At 43.2% G+C, this 16,553-nt stretch overlaps 1 protein-coding gene across 1 annotated transcript in view; it reads left to right on the top strand.

Moving 5' to 3' along the window:
* Positions 1-366: 366 nt before the first annotated feature.
* fstl3 (follistatin-like 3 (secreted glycoprotein)) overlaps positions 367-16,553 on the top strand; it is a 34,900-nt gene continuing 18,713 nt past the window's right edge. Inside the window, exons 1-2 of the mRNA XM_070859712.1 lie at positions 367-574; positions 7,536-7,721. Coding sequence (XP_070715813.1) covers positions 490-574; positions 7,536-7,721 — 271 coding nt within the window. The 5' untranslated portion in view covers positions 367-489. The remainder of the gene's footprint in view (positions 575-7,535; positions 7,722-16,553) is intronic.

Genomic DNA, 16,553 nt, shown 5'->3' on the forward strand with positions numbered 1-16,553 from the left:
TTGGAGTGTAATCACTGTTGTGGACTACAGCCAGAGAGAAAATTGAGAAATCATTCGTTAAAAGTATTGGAAAATAACAGATGTACACAAGACTGAGTAACACTCAGCATTCGTCCCGAGTGTTTATAGGAAACGGTGACTAATGGGCAGAGCATAGTAAAAGTGACCTGGGTGCCTGGATGCTGGCGGGAGACTGTGCTTATTTTGGTTGGGACCCAAGGCGGGATCAGTCAGTGGGCGAGGTTTGACACAAGATCAAAGTCAGGCTTTTGCAACAAAAAAACAATTGCTTCCCCCTCTCTGCCACTGGCTGCTGTCAGCCCGCCCACCGAAGACGCGTCTGATCCACACGCCCACCCGCTCCCATTACTTAAGGACCAGTTGGGAAAACGCAGCCCACATTCATTGTGAAAAGTGAGGTCCAATTTCTGTTCAAGAAAGTTCGGGGCTTGTGATTTAATTTCTCTTTCTTTCTCTCTCTCTCTCACCATGAAGTTGTTAATCAAGAACCTAATCGTAACCCCCTTCTTTTTTGAAATCCTGTGTATTCTCATCGGTGGCAATCCCTCTTATGGTAAGAAGCGAAGGCTGTTATTTTAAGAATTCGTTTTGTTCAGAGCACCTTCAGCGGCGGGTTGATCACAAACACGTGTTTTAATGGTGAAGCGGTTGCTGAAACTAACTTGTAACTTTCTGAAATATATCAGAGATTGTTGGAAACAGTATTTATTGTATTGGTGCCGCACTGAATCGGTAGGAATATGTTCGATGCAACAAAAGTTGCAATATATTCATAAAGAAAAGTTCGATGATGTTTGTTTGTTTGTTTTAAACTTTCACTTAATGTATTTCGGGGCGTTGGACTGGTTAAATACATACCCACCAGCTGCCCCATTTACTGCCAGTGGATGAAAAGTGCGAAAACATTTTTGAATGAAATGAATAATAAATTGTTACATAAAACCTGCAAATGTACATCACGAAAGTCAGCATCTAATGGGATTATTTTGATAGGATACTCATCCAGGGCCCCGCCCCAACTGTTAACCTATCCTATTTTCAGATGCTGACTGGCTTGTTGTGCATTTCCAAAATGATCTGAATTTTTTAAAACAAAGTTATATTTGCAATAATTTTTGCTTTTTAGCCCCAATAATCAGTCAAACGCCAGCGCAGGGTTATAGAACTAGTGACAAAGGCAAACGCCGCTCAGTGCGTCGCCCAAGCTATGGATGGGAGTGTAGGTCGGTGGGGGGCTGAGGGCAGTCTGGACTGGTGTGTGTATTTGGGGGGTTGGGAGGTTTAAAAGAGGGAGCGCTTAGCCCCAGACTGTTGAAGAGCAGTTTATGGCACAGTGGAGCCCAGATGAGCTGACTGATTTTGTTTTCTTTTCATGAGACTGATGAAAGTGCAGAGTGTAAAAGTGAAAAGGACCCATGGAAGAACTGAAGGGGATTTTGGCAGGGAGAGAGGGGAAATAGGGAATAAAATAAAAACAAGTACTTCTGGGCTAAATAAAGGGCTTGTGTTGCTGAAGATAGTGAAAGCAGAAGGGTTACATGGTAAAAGTGGAGAAGAGAAAGACTTGCATTTATATAGCGCCTTTCACGACCACCGGGACGTCTCAAAGCGCTTTACCGCCAATGAAGTATTTTTGGAGTGTAGTCACTGTTGTAATGTGGGAAACACGGCAGCCAATTTGCGCACAGCAAGCTCCCACAAACAGTAATATGATAATGACCAGATAATCTGTTTTATTGATGTTGATTGAGGGATAAATATTGGCCAGGACACCGGGGATAACTCCCCTGCTCTTCTTCGAAATAGAGCCACGGGATCTTCTACGTCCACCTGAGAGAGCAGACTGGGCCTCAGTTCAACGCCTCATCTGAAAGACAGCACCTCCGACAGTGCAGCACTCCCTCAGCACTGCACTGGAGTGTCAGCCTAGATTTTTTTTTTAATGTGCTCAAGTTCCTGGAGTGGGACTTGAACCCACACCCTTCTGACTCAGAGGCAAGTGTGCTACCCACTGAGCCACAGCTGACAAGAAGACAATTTTCTTACTGTAAATGAAAAGTGTGACAAACGTGCAGTTTTATAACAGCTCACCGCATCCCTTCACATAAGAATGAAAGGGACCTAAAGGAGCCTGTATTACTGGAGGAGGCCTTCTATACGAAGAAATGATAAGAGGCTTGTGCCTGTGAGACAATCTCTGGAGGAGCTATGAGTCCCCGGGCAAAACAAGATTCACATGATCTGAAAGCTGTTGATCAGACAGGGCGCTACAGGCATGCAGCTCTGCCTCAGGACTCACACTCACCGGGCCTTCAATGAGAAGTGAGGTGTGTCCCGGGCCAAGAACGCTTTTCAAGTGCAGGAGTTCCAAACTCAGGTGTTCCTCTCCCAGAAAGAATGAAAGTGCTTTCAGTGAAGCTGAAGTTTCACAGTCATTTTAAAAGATACCGATAGAATGTTTCTGAAAGAGCGTGGAAAGTATATGAAAAAGTTAAATACAATGCGTTCTCCATATACAGCCATAGAGGTATAACATAAGATGCAAATGATAGGGTTTTGGAACACCTTTGGCCTGGCTGTTGGGATTCACAGAAAGTTTCCGACAGCCTCAATCCCGTTGGTTTGATTTCAGCAAAGGGGGCTTTCAGGGACTCGTGTTTGGGGTCGAGTCAATTTTTTTTTTGTGAATGAGGGGCAAAAGACATTGCTCAGAGGTGGGAAGCAAGCCAGGGCCACCTTGTAGCATCCTGCAGGCTCCACACTCGCAACGTCAAAATCTTTTCCTGCAGTTATTCCAGCACAGGAAACATTCCTTGAAATGCAAGTTGGCATTCGCCAATGCAGTGTGAGCATTTCCCCGCAAATACATCAGTCCTTTTACAAAAACATTCTTTGCTCTACCACTACCCCCGACACAAAACATTCTGTGGGTCATTCGCCCACAGATGGAACATATAAACATAATTCAGGCTTTTGTGCCATCGCATTCCATTGGTATGCGGTTGTGCATTCAGAGGCACTAGCTCCGAATGCTAATGCTCTGGGTGATTTCAATAACAGGAAGGATAAAAACCTAACTGCACTAAAGAATTACCATCATCCAAGTGCAAGTGTTTATTTGACAGTGGATTTCTCGTATAGCTTAAATAAATAGCTTAAAAGTGTGTGTGTGTGTGTGTGGGGGGGGCCACTGAATATAGTCGTGGCACTGATTGGCTGGTCAAAAAAGTTAGGACTGTTCTCCTTGGAACAGAGGTTAAGAGGTGACTTAATAGAGGTTTGCAAGATGGTGAGACATTTTGTTGGAGTAAATAGGGCAAAAAATATTTCCTCTGGCGAGTGGGTCAATAACTAGAGGTGATAGATTCAAAATCATTGGAAAAAGATCTAGGCGGGAGATGAGGAGACTTTTTTTCACGCAGTTGTGGGGAACTGGGACACTCTATACCTGAAAAGGTGCCGGAAGCTGATTCCGTAAATAATTTTAAAACTGAGCTGGACAGGTACTTGAGGACGAGGAACTGACAGGGTTACGGACAAAAAGCGGGGATGTGGGACTAAGCACGACTGCTCATTCAAAGAACCAACATGGGCATGATGGGCTGAATGGCCTCCTTCTGTGCTATAAGTTTCTATGAATCGATGAAAAAAATGTCACCAGTCAATGAGCAGAGTTTTGTGCATATTTAACGCCGAACTCTGCTTACCTGACCAGAGAGTATGGGGCAGTATAACGAGAGAGTAGTGTTACTGGGGCAGTATACCTTGTTCCTGGCACTTTACATGGTTCTAAATGTAGGTATCTACAGTAAAACTTGAGCACAAGTTCTATCTTCAACCTATTCAAGTACAAAGCTGTATAATCTTCGAAGTTGTAAGCTGTTGTTTGAGAATAATTAACAGCACCACTGAAAGGCTGAGAAGATTTTTTTTTTTAATTACGTTTGTCGCACTGACATTTGATGATGTTGAACATCCCCAAATTTAATTCAAATGCATTCACTTTGAAGGGAAAGTTCTGAAGTTCAACTTGATCCAGTATCAGCTGAAAGTAATACTCTGTAGGCTGCAGAGAGATGCTGTTACCCTCAGCAATACATTGAAGTATTTAACCAAAATTGGATGGGATAGATGATCGGTCTGTTCCTGAAATTAGTTTTTGGTACAGTTGCAATGGCGTTGACGTTCTAACATGTCACTTTCAGTCTTTTATAGAAAATTGAAATGAAAGAAACAAAATAAAGTAAAATCTCCTGTGTGATGTTCATGATTTTTTTCTTCTTGAATCAGCGATAATAAAACTGTCCATTTTAAATGTTTGGTATCTTTCAACACAGTCGCTAAAAGAGCCACATCAAAAAAACGATCTTCAAATTCAAAGAAAATGAAAATAATTTGAAGCCAAACCTAGTGGTAACCATTAGGGGAAAATACAGCACTTATTGATCTTACATTGTCATCAGTGCAATTTTCTAAAGTGTTCGTTCAGAGAAGAAGCTCCACTGTATCTTCGTTGCCCTTTTATTCATTCAGTGCCACGTCATTGGCTACAAGAATAGATCCTTCTTTTGGTTGAGGACCAGGCTTGGGATCTGAACTCAGTCTTTTATCCTCCCAAGGTGAATAAAATAGTTACCAGGTCTTAGAATGTTAGAAGAAAATAACAAAGTGCGAGGGATTTGCAGGGCTTAGAGTAACTCCCAGCTGTTCAATAAAAAGAGATTAGCGCAGCACCCAATAAACATTCCATGTTGATGTAAGGCCATTCTTTGCAGGCGATCTCTTCCCCTTTCTCATGTCATAGACTTCGAAGTTCATGTTGAAGGCACGACATTATCTATAGTCAGGTAGCATTGTAAATCATTATCAAAGATTACTAAATTATCAATTCCACTGTAGAATTCAGAGATTGGATTGAAGGGCAAGTATGACTTCCCTTACTCCGGAATGCTTGCCTTTATTAGCCGAGGCATAGAATACAAGAGCAGGGAGGTTATGCTTGAACTGTATAAAACACTGGTTAGACCACAGCTAGAGTACTTCATGCAGTTCTGGTCACTGCATTACAGAAAGGATGTGATTGCACTGGAAAGGGTACAGAGGAAATTTACGAGGATGTTGCCGGGAGTGGAGAAACTTAGCTATGAGGACAGATTGGATAGGCTGGGTTTGTTTTCCTTGGAACAGAGGAGGCTGAGGGGAGACCTCATTGAGGTGTATAAAATTATGAGGGGCCTAGATATAGTGGATAGAAAGGACTGGGTTTGTTTTCCTTGGAACAGAGGAGGCTGAGGGGAGACCTCATTGAGGTGTATAAAATTATGAGGGGCCTAGATATAGTGGATAGAAAGGGCCTATTTCCCTTAGTAGAGGGGTCAACAACCAGGGGGCATAAAATTAAAGTAATTGGTAGGGGGTTTATAGGGGATTTGAGGGGAAATTTCTTCACCCAGAGGGTTGTGGGGGTCTGGAACTCACTGCCTGAAAGGGTGGTAGAGACAGAAACCCTCACCACATTTAACAAGTACTTGGATATGCAACCGAAGTGCTGTAATCTACAGGGCTACGGAGCTTGAGCTGGAAAGTGGGATTGAGCTGAATAGCCTCTTGTTGGCCGGCACGGACACGATGGGCAGAAATGGCCTCCTTCGTGATGTAAATTTCAATGATTCCGTGAAGTCTTTGATTTAAACTGAATGCTTTCAACAATGCAGTTATAGCATTATCAAGATTTGTCAACTTCACTGACGTTCATGCATGTGCAGCTGATGAAGGGAATTTCACAGTTTGGGCTTTCTCCCAACATTTCTTGTCTGCGTTCATGGTTGGATGGTAGTTTTCATGAGCAGACCACAAGTCTCTTGTGCACCAACACTCGTACTCTTAAGCACAGTGTGTGTCGGCTGGCATGCCCAGCTTTAACAAAAAAACTCCTAATCATTGTAGATCACTGCGGAATACATGTGATGTCCACCATATTCTCCCATCCCTTTCCCAAAGATGAAAAATAACCAATTTCCAGACAAGTGGAAACTACTTGGCAAAATTCATTTAACGTTGTATTAATTGCATAGAAGCAGAAAGGCACAGAAAGATACAATAACCAAACTTGTACAATATATAAACCTGTTTCAAAAGAAACAAATAAGTCCAAAATCCTTGTTGCTTATTCCCAGCATTCTTTTGAGTCCCCTGTTAACACTTTCACTTGTCGGGTGTGGCCAAGTAGGAAATTGATGACTCAGAGAATGCCTGTGGGTTTGAATACATTTTTTTCTTTAGTGAAAAAGTCCTATTACAGCAAACCATTTGTTAATGATCCAGGAAATTATTATCGATGGGGCACTCAAACCTTCCCAGTATAATGGTCCAGGAAAAAAGTGTCTTCTCAGTGATGTTCACACCTTGCCTCCACCAGTCTTTGTAAAGAATTATTTCAATGATAGAACATATTACTAGTCCACACCTTCCCAGTATAATGGTACAATATTATTGGGAGAATAGAGTCATCCATGTCTCTATCTGTCAATCTACATATGTTTATTGCTTCTGATAAGGTGTCCCAGCCATTAAAGCTATTTTGGCTTCAATCGATTTGTGAACATGTACATTTGCTATGACTCCATAGCCACACCTTTTCTGATCTTCCATTTTCAATCTTGGTGAGGGAAGTCACTTCCTCCATTTTAACTCTAGATATCTTTTTAAAAAAAAAAACTATTTGAAATTAAGATACAGAAACTTAACAACAGTATTTTTGTTTTGGAAAGTACAACCGATTCAGTTGCAGAATTTTATTTATTGGAGATGCATAAAAGAAAATATTTTTGTAAGAATAAATTGGTGACATGTATAGTAGGAATATTTTCAGTGATAATTATTCTATTTAGTTTTGGAGAAAGATTGAATTTTATAGATAAATGTGATATTAAAATCTTCACAATTGGTGTTAAAAAAATCAGCATATAACACTGTAATGTTTTCCCTCTATCAATCACATTTATTTTTATAATGAAATCAAGCTGAGAACTTTTATTAAAAGCTCTCTTACGACATGGTAATGTAAAATATGCATTTGTCTTCAGAAGATTGTTGTGTATTCAAGAATTGGGTTATCAGTGGTTTTGCTGTCTCAGAACTTCACAAACAAGGACGATTAGTTCTGCTGCATAGCTCATTTGCTGTCATTTGTGCATATTCAAAGTTGTGTTAGACTTGAGCAGCAGGATTTCCAAAAAATTGAAGATTTCATAAACTGAATTTTTCTGTCATGATTTATGACATATTCAGCTTACAGCCTATTAATACGCTGCCCAACCTGAAATACTATAGACAGAACATATTACTAGTCCTTTTTCTATCATTGAAATAATTCTTTACAGAGACTGGTGGAGGCAAGGTACAATTTTACAAATTGTAAGCAATGTAATTACATGTATTTAAAAAAAAAAATTGGTGAAAGCAGATGTTTTCGATGTTGCTCACCCATGTTTTCTGCATTATGGTTCCTTCAGCTGGGGTGTGCTGGCTACAGCAAGGACGAAGTGGGAAATGCCAGGCTTTGTCCATGACCCGGATTGATCGAGAGGAGTGCTGTAGTAGTGGAAGTGCACAAGCTGCATGGACAAGTCAGGATATACCAGAAAGTGACATTTTAAAACTTATCATTCTTGGCGGAATCAATTGCTACCCATGCCACAGTAAGTATAGTACCTGTGACAGATCAGGAACAGCTGTGAAAACATGTTGCTGTTCAATATTTACAAATCAATTGATATGAAAATCTATTATAAATGTGTACGAAGTCATAATGGCCTTGTTTCCATGTTCATTGGGATGTAGCTGCCTGCCATGGCCATTTTCCATGGAGGTACACCCCTAACCCTGGCCAATCTTCCTACCTTGGGGGTCATTTATATGGAGGACCCCTGCCTGGGGTGGTCCCACCTAAATGGGGGTGGGGTTCAGTTGCGGCAAGCCTTGGGAATCTGCTACAGCGAGGGCTTTGCAGGCAGCCTCTGCCTGGGAAAAAAGTAGTTTTGTTTAAATATGACCTTTTCAGCCTATGCAAGGCCATGCTCTGTGAGCACTTGCACAGGCTCCAATTGCCATAAAAGAAAATTTAGTGTCCTGCTACCATTAAGAGATGGCTGAGCCTAGTGGGCGTCCAGTGTTCAAAGGATGCAAAAGGTGGAAAAACATTGGAGGATGTATTTTCTCAATTGGCATCACATTTTCACGCTCTCTCCCAAATAAGGGCAGGTGTACTCTCCATCAGCCACCAATAAATGGGGGGAGCTGCAAGGATCCACTAAAAAAAGTGGTCGGGAGCAGGCAGAATGTTTGCAAAGAATTCTGTAAAGGATGGAATAAGGCCTCAGAACTCTAAGCCAGATTTCTAGGGGAATAAAGTTTGCACAGAGAAAATTGTAGAAATGAGGGACCAATCAAGATTTATCTTGAGAGCCAAATGTGCTAATAATTCTGATTTTACAATCATAACCAAATTATACTAATAGCTAACATCATTTTGAAAATGGTTTCCCTTTAATGGACAGCAATTGTAGAAAATGTTCTCAGAACGTCATGCAGTGTAGTCCCAATTTCCTGCATTGGCCTGGACCACCATCTTAGAATGAAAAGCATACACAGACACATATTCCTTAGGTTAGTAGCATGGGATTTAGGAGAAGCTTTTGAGAAAAGCTCAGCCATAAGAAATGTTTACAATCTTTGAGGATGTAATGAGCAGGAGGGATAAGGGGGGAACCAGTGGATGTGGTGTATTTGGATTTCCAGAAGGCATTCAGTAAGGTGCCACATAAAATGTTACTGCACAAGGTAAAAGCTCACGGGGTTGGGAGTAATATATTAGCATGGATAGAGAATTGGCTAACTGACAGAAAACACAGCGTCGGGATAAATGGATCATTTTCCAGTTGACAACCAGTTACTAGTGGGGTGCCGCAGGGATCGGTGCCGGGGCCTCAACTATTTACAATCTATATTAATGACTTGGATGGAGGGACCAAGTGTAATGTAGCCAAGTTTGCTGATGATACAAAGATGGGTGGGGAAGAAAATTGTGAGGAGGACACAAAAAAAAATCTTCAAAGGGATATAGACAGGCTAAGTGAGTGGCCAAAAATTTGGCAGATGGACTTTAATGTAGGAAAATGTGAGGTTATCCACTTTGGCAGAAGAAAAATAGAAAAGCAAATTATAATTTAAATAGAGAAAAATTGCAAAGTGCTTCAGTTCAGAGGGACCTGGGGGACCTTGTGCATGAAACACAAAAAGTTAGTATGCAGATACAGCAAGTAATCAGGAAAGCAAATGGAATGTTGGCCTTTATTGCAAGGGGATAGAGTATAAATGCAGAGAAGTCCTGCTACAACTGTACAGGGTATTGGTGAGGCCACACCTAGAGTATTGCTTATAGTTTTGGTCTCCGTATTTAAGGAAGGATATACTTGCATTGGAGGCTGTTCAGAGAAAGTTCACTACGTTGATTCCGGAGATGAGGGGGTTGACATGATGATAGGTTGAGTAGGTTGGGCCTATACTCATTGGAGTTCAGAAGAATGAGAGGTGATCTTATCGAAACATATAAGATAATGAGGGGGCTCGACAAGGTGGATGCAGAGAGAATATTTCCACTCATAGTGGAAACCAAAACTAGGGGACATTGTCTCTCAATAAGGGGCCAGCCATTTAAAACTGAGATGAGGAGGAATTTCTTCTCTCTCAGGGTTGTAAATCTGTGGAATTCTCTGCCCCAGAGAGCTGTGAAGGCTGGGTCATTGAATATATTTAAGGCGGAGATAGACAGATTTTTGAGCGATAAGGGAATAAAGGGTTATGGGGAGGGGGCAGGGAAGTGGAGCTAAGTCCATGATCTTATTGAATGGCGGAGCAGGCTGGAGGGACCAAATGGCCTACTCCTATTTATTATGTTCTTATCAACATTCTATGAATTAGAAAGTTATTTTTCACCTCCAGTGTATATTTTAATTAGAAATGGGTGTACTAACATGAGATAAAGTGGCAGGAATGAGCATATTTTTGCCAAAACTTTAAAAACACAGTAGTACTTCACGTTTCATGACAGTAAATCATCTCCTTTCATCTATCCTTCATTTCTGTCTTCCGATGTAGCACTGGGCTGTTTAGTCATTTTGGCATCATTTTTGGGTGGAATATTAGTCATAAAATGCTTCCTTTGGAGCCGTTCCTTGGATTTCATGGATGAAATGACTTCATTTTTGTATTGTGCTATAGGGGCCAGAACCCTCTGAAATTTTGATTGGTCCCTCATTTCTACAATTTTCTCTGTAAACTTTATTCTCCTAGAAATCTGGCTTCGAGTTCTGAGGCCTTATCCCATCCTTTACAGAATTCTTTGCAAACAACTTCATCAGCACATTGCTTATCTTGGCACATGGCTAAACGTTTACCATTTTTACCACTTCAAAACTGCCTGCTGATAAAGTTTGTTTTTACAGTGAGGTGTACAAATGGCGTATTTGCCTCAATGGATCTAGCTTCAAGAGTGCTGTTACAATATTTTTACTTTAGTGAAGTTGTTTTTCTTAAAACGCAGTGAAGTTGAATAAATATTAGGACCAAGTACTGCTCGACCAGAACTACATGGCAAGTTGTTTGATCTAAGCACTGCTTGGGGGCTGCATCTGCAGCGAGTTAAGCTCTGTGCACACTGCTATTGTCATATGGTTCCTATAAAATATAGTGATAGAGATTTTATTGAGAAGAATTCATCCCTGTCGGAGAAGTAAACCCAAGCAATACTTGACCACCAGAGAACCTGCCCACACGGTTTTAACAATTAATTTCAAAGGCAAAGGTTGATAAACGTTCAGTGGGCCTAAATAACACTTGCCTGAAGAAATAGGCGAGTACACAATATCAGCAGGCCCATAGGAATGCCACCACTTCCAAGTTTCCTTCCAAGTCGCACACCATCCTAACTTGGAAATATATCGGCCGTTCCTTCATCGTCGATGAGTCAAAATCCTGGAACTCCCTCCCGAACAGCACTGTGGGAGTACCTTCACCACACTGGACTGCTGCGATTCAAGAAGGCTTCTCAAGGAGAATTAGGGATGGGCAATAAATGCTGGCCTTGCCAGTGACACCCACATCCCATGAATGAATAATTAACAAAATACTATATCATGACATGCATTATGTTGCAGTAACATGAAAGGACCCCACCCATCCCCAGTGAGCAGCATACCAGTGATCTGACCTCTGAATACTGACCTGACATCCAGAGGGATTATTTGCATTTGTTGGGAGTGGCATGGTGACTACCCTCATCGGATCTAGCCTATCCCAACTGGTCAGGCTAACGACCTGGCCATATAAGAAGGGGCCTTTGTTACATGAACAACGCAGAGCATGATCTGCTGGCAGTAAAAAGCAATGGAAGAAATAGGTTGCCTTAGGCACAGAAGTGAAGAATAGAATATAAAAAGAAAGACGCGTTTATGTAGTGCCTTTCATGACGTCCGCAAGCGCTTTACAACCAGTGAAGTACTTTTGGAGTGCAGTCACTGTTGTAATGTTGAAAATGCAGCAGCCATGTTGCACACAGCAAGCTCCCACAAACAGCAATGTGATAATGACCAGATAATCTTGTTTTTGTTATGTTGCTTGGGGGATAAATATTGGCCAGGGCACCGGGGATAACTCCCCTGCTCTTCTTCGAAATAGTGCCATGGGATCTTTTACGTCCACCTGAGAGGGCAGACGGGGCCTCGGTTTAACCTCTCATCCGAAAGACGGCACCTCCGACAGTGCAGCACTCCCTCAGCACTGCACTGGAGTGTCAGCCTAGATTTATGTGCTCAAGTTCCTGGAGTGGGATATGAAAGAAATCTGAAGCTTTCACAATTTACTGTAAGTTCAAGTAGTGAGAACCACTGCCTAAATGCAAGACATTGCAACATGGTTTATACAATTACAACCTAAGGACTTTTGAAGAAGTTATAATGCCATATGTTCACATTCACTGCAAAAATCCTGACATAAGTGGCTTTCCTGCACTTTAAATTTTTCACGGATAACATAGAAACATAGAAAATAGGTGCAGGAGTAGGCCATTCGGCCCTTCGAGCCTGCACCACTGTTCAATATGATTATGGCTGATCATGTAACTCCAGTATCCCATTCCTGCTTTCTCTCCATACCGCTTAATTCCTTTAGCCGTAAGGGCCACATCTAACTCCCTTTTGAATATATCTAACGAACTGGACTGAACAACTTTCTGTGGTAGAGAATTCCACATGCTCACAACTCTCTGAGTGAAGAAGTTTCTCCTCATCTCGGTCCTAAATGGCTTACCCCTTATCCTTAGACTGTGACCTCTGGTTCTGGACTTCCCCAACATCGAGAACATTCTTCCTGCATCTAACCTGTCCCGTCCCGTCAGAATCTTTTATGTTTCTATGAGATCCCCTCTCATTCTTCTAAATTCCAGTGAATATAAGCCTAGTCGATTCAGTCTTTCTTCATATGTCAGTCCTGTCATCCCGGGAATCAGTCTGGTGAACCTTCGCTGCACTCCCTCAATAGCAAGAATGTCCCTCCTCAGATTAGGAGACCAAAACTGAACACAATATTCAAGGTGTGGCCTCACCAAGGCCCTGTACAACTGTAGTAAGACCTCCCTGCTCTTATACTCAAATCCTCTCGCTATGAAGGCCAACATGCCATTTGCCGCCTTCACCGCCTGCTGTACCTGTATGCCAACTTTCAATAACTGATGTAGATGATAAGAAACCTGTATTGATTACTTTTCTGTATATCAAAACATGAGATATGAGATCTGTATTGTATGCACCTGGTGAGGATGCTCACAGGTTTGTAGAGCTGTGAGAGGAGGCGGGGCTCCCCAATGGAGTGCTCTCTACGTGGGAGTCCTCCCTCTATTTATTGGGGACTTGGTCTGGAGGGTGGTGCACGGAGCAGTCCCGTGCAATAAATTTTTAAGCCGGTTCATGGGCTCCCAGGCCGCCTGCAATTTCTGCGGTCTGGAAGAGTCCGTGTTCCATGTTTTTACTGAATGTGTGAGGTTGCAGCCCCTGTTCCAATATTTAAAGGGGCTGCTCCTGAAATTCTGGTTGCACTTCAGTCCCACACTCCTGACCTTTGGGCACCCTGTGCGGAGGGGAGCGGGTAGGTCCGAGGGCCTCCTCGTAGGACTGCTCCTGGGCACGGCCAAGGGTGCCATCAGCCGGTCCAGGCAGCGGGCGGTCGAGGGGGTCGTTCAGCTTGACTGCCTGCCTCTCTTCCGTGCCCTCATCCGCGCCAGGGTGTCCCTAGAGATGGAGCACGCGGTGTCCACCGGTACACTCGCAGCCTTCCGCGAGAGGTGGGCGCCGGAGGGACTGGAGTGCATTGTTACCCCCGGCAACCAAATTTTAATTTGATTTTATATGTTTTAAAGTTTAATTTGTTTTAATTGCCGGGTTTTTAGTGTACCCCTCCCCTTTTATAGGGGGCACTTGTAAAAAAATTTATGATTTTATTGCCCAAAAAAAAATCACAAAAAAAAAAGTAAAAGAAAACTAAAAAAGGGCAGTTGAAAAATGTTTGGAGTGTCCCCCAGATTGGGGGCATTTGACTTAACTGTTTTTGTTATCCAACCAAAAGAGTTGTAGAGCTGTGAGAGGAGGCGGGGGTCCCCAATGGAGTGCTCTCTACGTGGGAGTCCTCCCTCTATTTATTGGGGACTTGGTCTGGAGGGTGGTGCACGGAGCAGTCCCGTGCAATAAGTCTTTAAGCCGGTTCACGGGCTCCCAGGCCGCCTGCAATTTCTGCGGTCTAGAGGAGTCCGTGTTCTATGTTTTTATCGAATGTGCGAGGTTGCAGCCCCTATTCCATTATTTAGGTTGCACCTCTAGTCCCACACTCCTGATCTTTGGGCACACTGTGCGGAGGGGAGCGGGCAGGTCAGAAGGCCTCCTCTAGGATTGCTCCTGGGCGTGGCCAAGGGGGCCATCAGCCGGTCCGGGCAGTGGGGGGTCGAGGGGGTCGTTCAGCCCGACTGCCTGCCTCTCTTCCGCGGTTACATCCGAGCCAGGGTGTCCCGGGAGATGGAGCACGCGGTGTCCACCGGTACCCTCGCAGCCTTCCGCGAGAGGTGGGCGCCAGAGGGACTGGAGTGCATCATCACTGCCGGCAATCACATTTTAATTTGATTTTATGTTTAAAGTTTAATTTGTTTAATTTGTTGGTTTTAGTTCCCCCCCCCCCCCTTTTTAAGCCAGGGGGCACTTGTATAATTTGTGTTTCAGTGCCCTCAAAAAAAAACCATCAAAAAAACAAAAAAAAACAAGGGGGCACTTGTTTGAAAGTGTTTGGTGTTCCCCCCCCCCCCCGCCTTTAATCAGGGGGAACTTGATTACTGATCACAACGTAAAATAGTTGTAGAGCTGTTGAGAGGAGGTGGGGGTCCCCAATGGAGTGCTCTCTACGTGGGAGTCCTCCCTCTATTTATTGGGGACTTGGCCTGGTGGGTGTTGCACGGAGCAGTCCTGTACAATAAGTTTTTAAGTCGGTTCACAGGCTCCCGGGCCACCTGTAATTTCTGTGGTCTAGAGGAGCTCGAGTTCCATGTGTATGTTGAGTGTGCGAGGTTGCAGGGCCCTCATCCAATATCTGAAGGGGCTGCTCCTCAAATTCTGGTTGCACTTCAGTTCCACACTCCTGATCTTTGGGCACCCTGTGCGGAGGGGAGCGGGCCGGTCGGAAGGTCTCCTCATAGGACTGCTCCTGGGCATGGCCAAGGGGGCCATCACCCGATCCAGGCAGCGGGCGGTCGAGGGGGCCGTTTAGCCTGACTGCCTGCCTCTCTTCCGTGATTATATCCGAGCCAGGATGTCCCTGGAGATGGAGCACGCGGTGTCCACCGGTACGCTCGCGGCCTTCTGCGAGAGGTGGGCGCCGGAGGGACTGGAGTGCATCATCACTCCGGCAACCAAATTTTAATTTGAACCACAATATCTAAGGTTTAATTTGTTTAAGTTTGTCGGTTTTAATGCCCCTCCCCACCTCCCCCCCCCCCCCCCCCCCACCCCCACCTTTTAGCCAGGGGGCACTTGTATAATTTGTGCTTTTGGTGCTCTCGAAAAAAAACAAGGGGGCACGGAAAGATTTTGGAGTGTGCCCCCCCCCCCCCCCTTTTTAACCGGGGGCACTTGTTTACAGATACAACAAAATAGTTGTAGAGCTGTTGAGTGGGAGTGGCTTAGCCAGTCACGTGATGTTTACAAGACTCATTAAAACCCTAGCCAGTTGGGTCCACGATGTAGCAGGTGGTTGTGAGCCTGATGGGTGAACTGGTAATGTGGAGTGTGATTGTTAAACCTTTTTGCTAATAAACCAACTAGTTCTTGGTGGCAATGTGTTGCTATGAATTCTTAAGCAAAGGACACATGAAGCAAATACATTACAAGATCCTTTGTACCCTAATACCACTGGAAACAGAAGAGAATCTGTTACTCCTCAGAGAAATTCCAAATGTGCATAACAAATTCAGAAACCTAGAAAAATAAATGATTATTTGGCCCCCCTCAAGCCCTTTCTTTGCACAGCTCATGGACAATTCACCTTATCATGGAGTTTACTAAACTTATTTGATTTCCGAAGGGAAGGTTCTCCCAAGTTTCTGTCTTTCCCCCAGAGGTACTTGTGCAAAATTCCAGTTTAATTCTCTACCTTACAACTTGCATTCCTCATCTTCGACCGATTTGTTTTCCATGACATGATACTTCTGTCGTCCCAGCTGCTCAGAACCATTTGGTGTCATAGAACATTTAGTGATCTCTGTTTGTATTTTCTTATATAGATATGTGTATGTGTTTTTTTAAAAAGGGATCTGGTCAATACAACATTAGCTGCTTATTCTGGGAGATTGTTTCACACATCCACTATTCCTGGGAAAAAATCTTCCAATAATTAACATTATTTGGGGCATGCTAATTTTGTACTCATCCTTTTGTTCAATGCTGAGAGTCCTCATTTAAAGCTTACTTACATCTGTTACTCATGACTCAGCATTTTAAAACCCCTCCCTCAAACTTTTCCCTATTAAAAACAAATATAACTCTTCAAAATCTTTCCTCAAAACGCAAGAGTTCTAACTTCTAGAATTCTCTGTGTTACTCATCACTAAACCCCGTTCAATGCATCCACTCATTTTTGAAGGTAGCAGATCTGAAATTGCAAGGTTCCTTTCCCACCTTGGACCATCCCTGGCAGCAAGTGCAGGTCGGTGACTCAGGGTTATAGTTCTCGGTCCCACCTCTGTTCAAGTCTGGTGAGGCTTTGCGCTGTGAAACCGTGCAATTTCAGCTGTAGACTGATCGAACAAAGTTACAATACTGTGCATTAACTTATAGTTTAAAGCCCTTGGACTACACATCAGCATGATTAATTACCCTTGTTAATAATAGCTTCACATTGACTGGATACTTTCAGTGAATCAGTAATCATTACACCCTACA

Source organism: Pristiophorus japonicus, chromosome 18, assembly GCF_044704955.1.
Source record: "Pristiophorus japonicus isolate sPriJap1 chromosome 18, sPriJap1.hap1, whole genome shotgun sequence".
Taxonomy (NCBI): Eukaryota; Metazoa; Chordata; class Chondrichthyes; family Pristiophoridae; genus Pristiophorus; species Pristiophorus japonicus.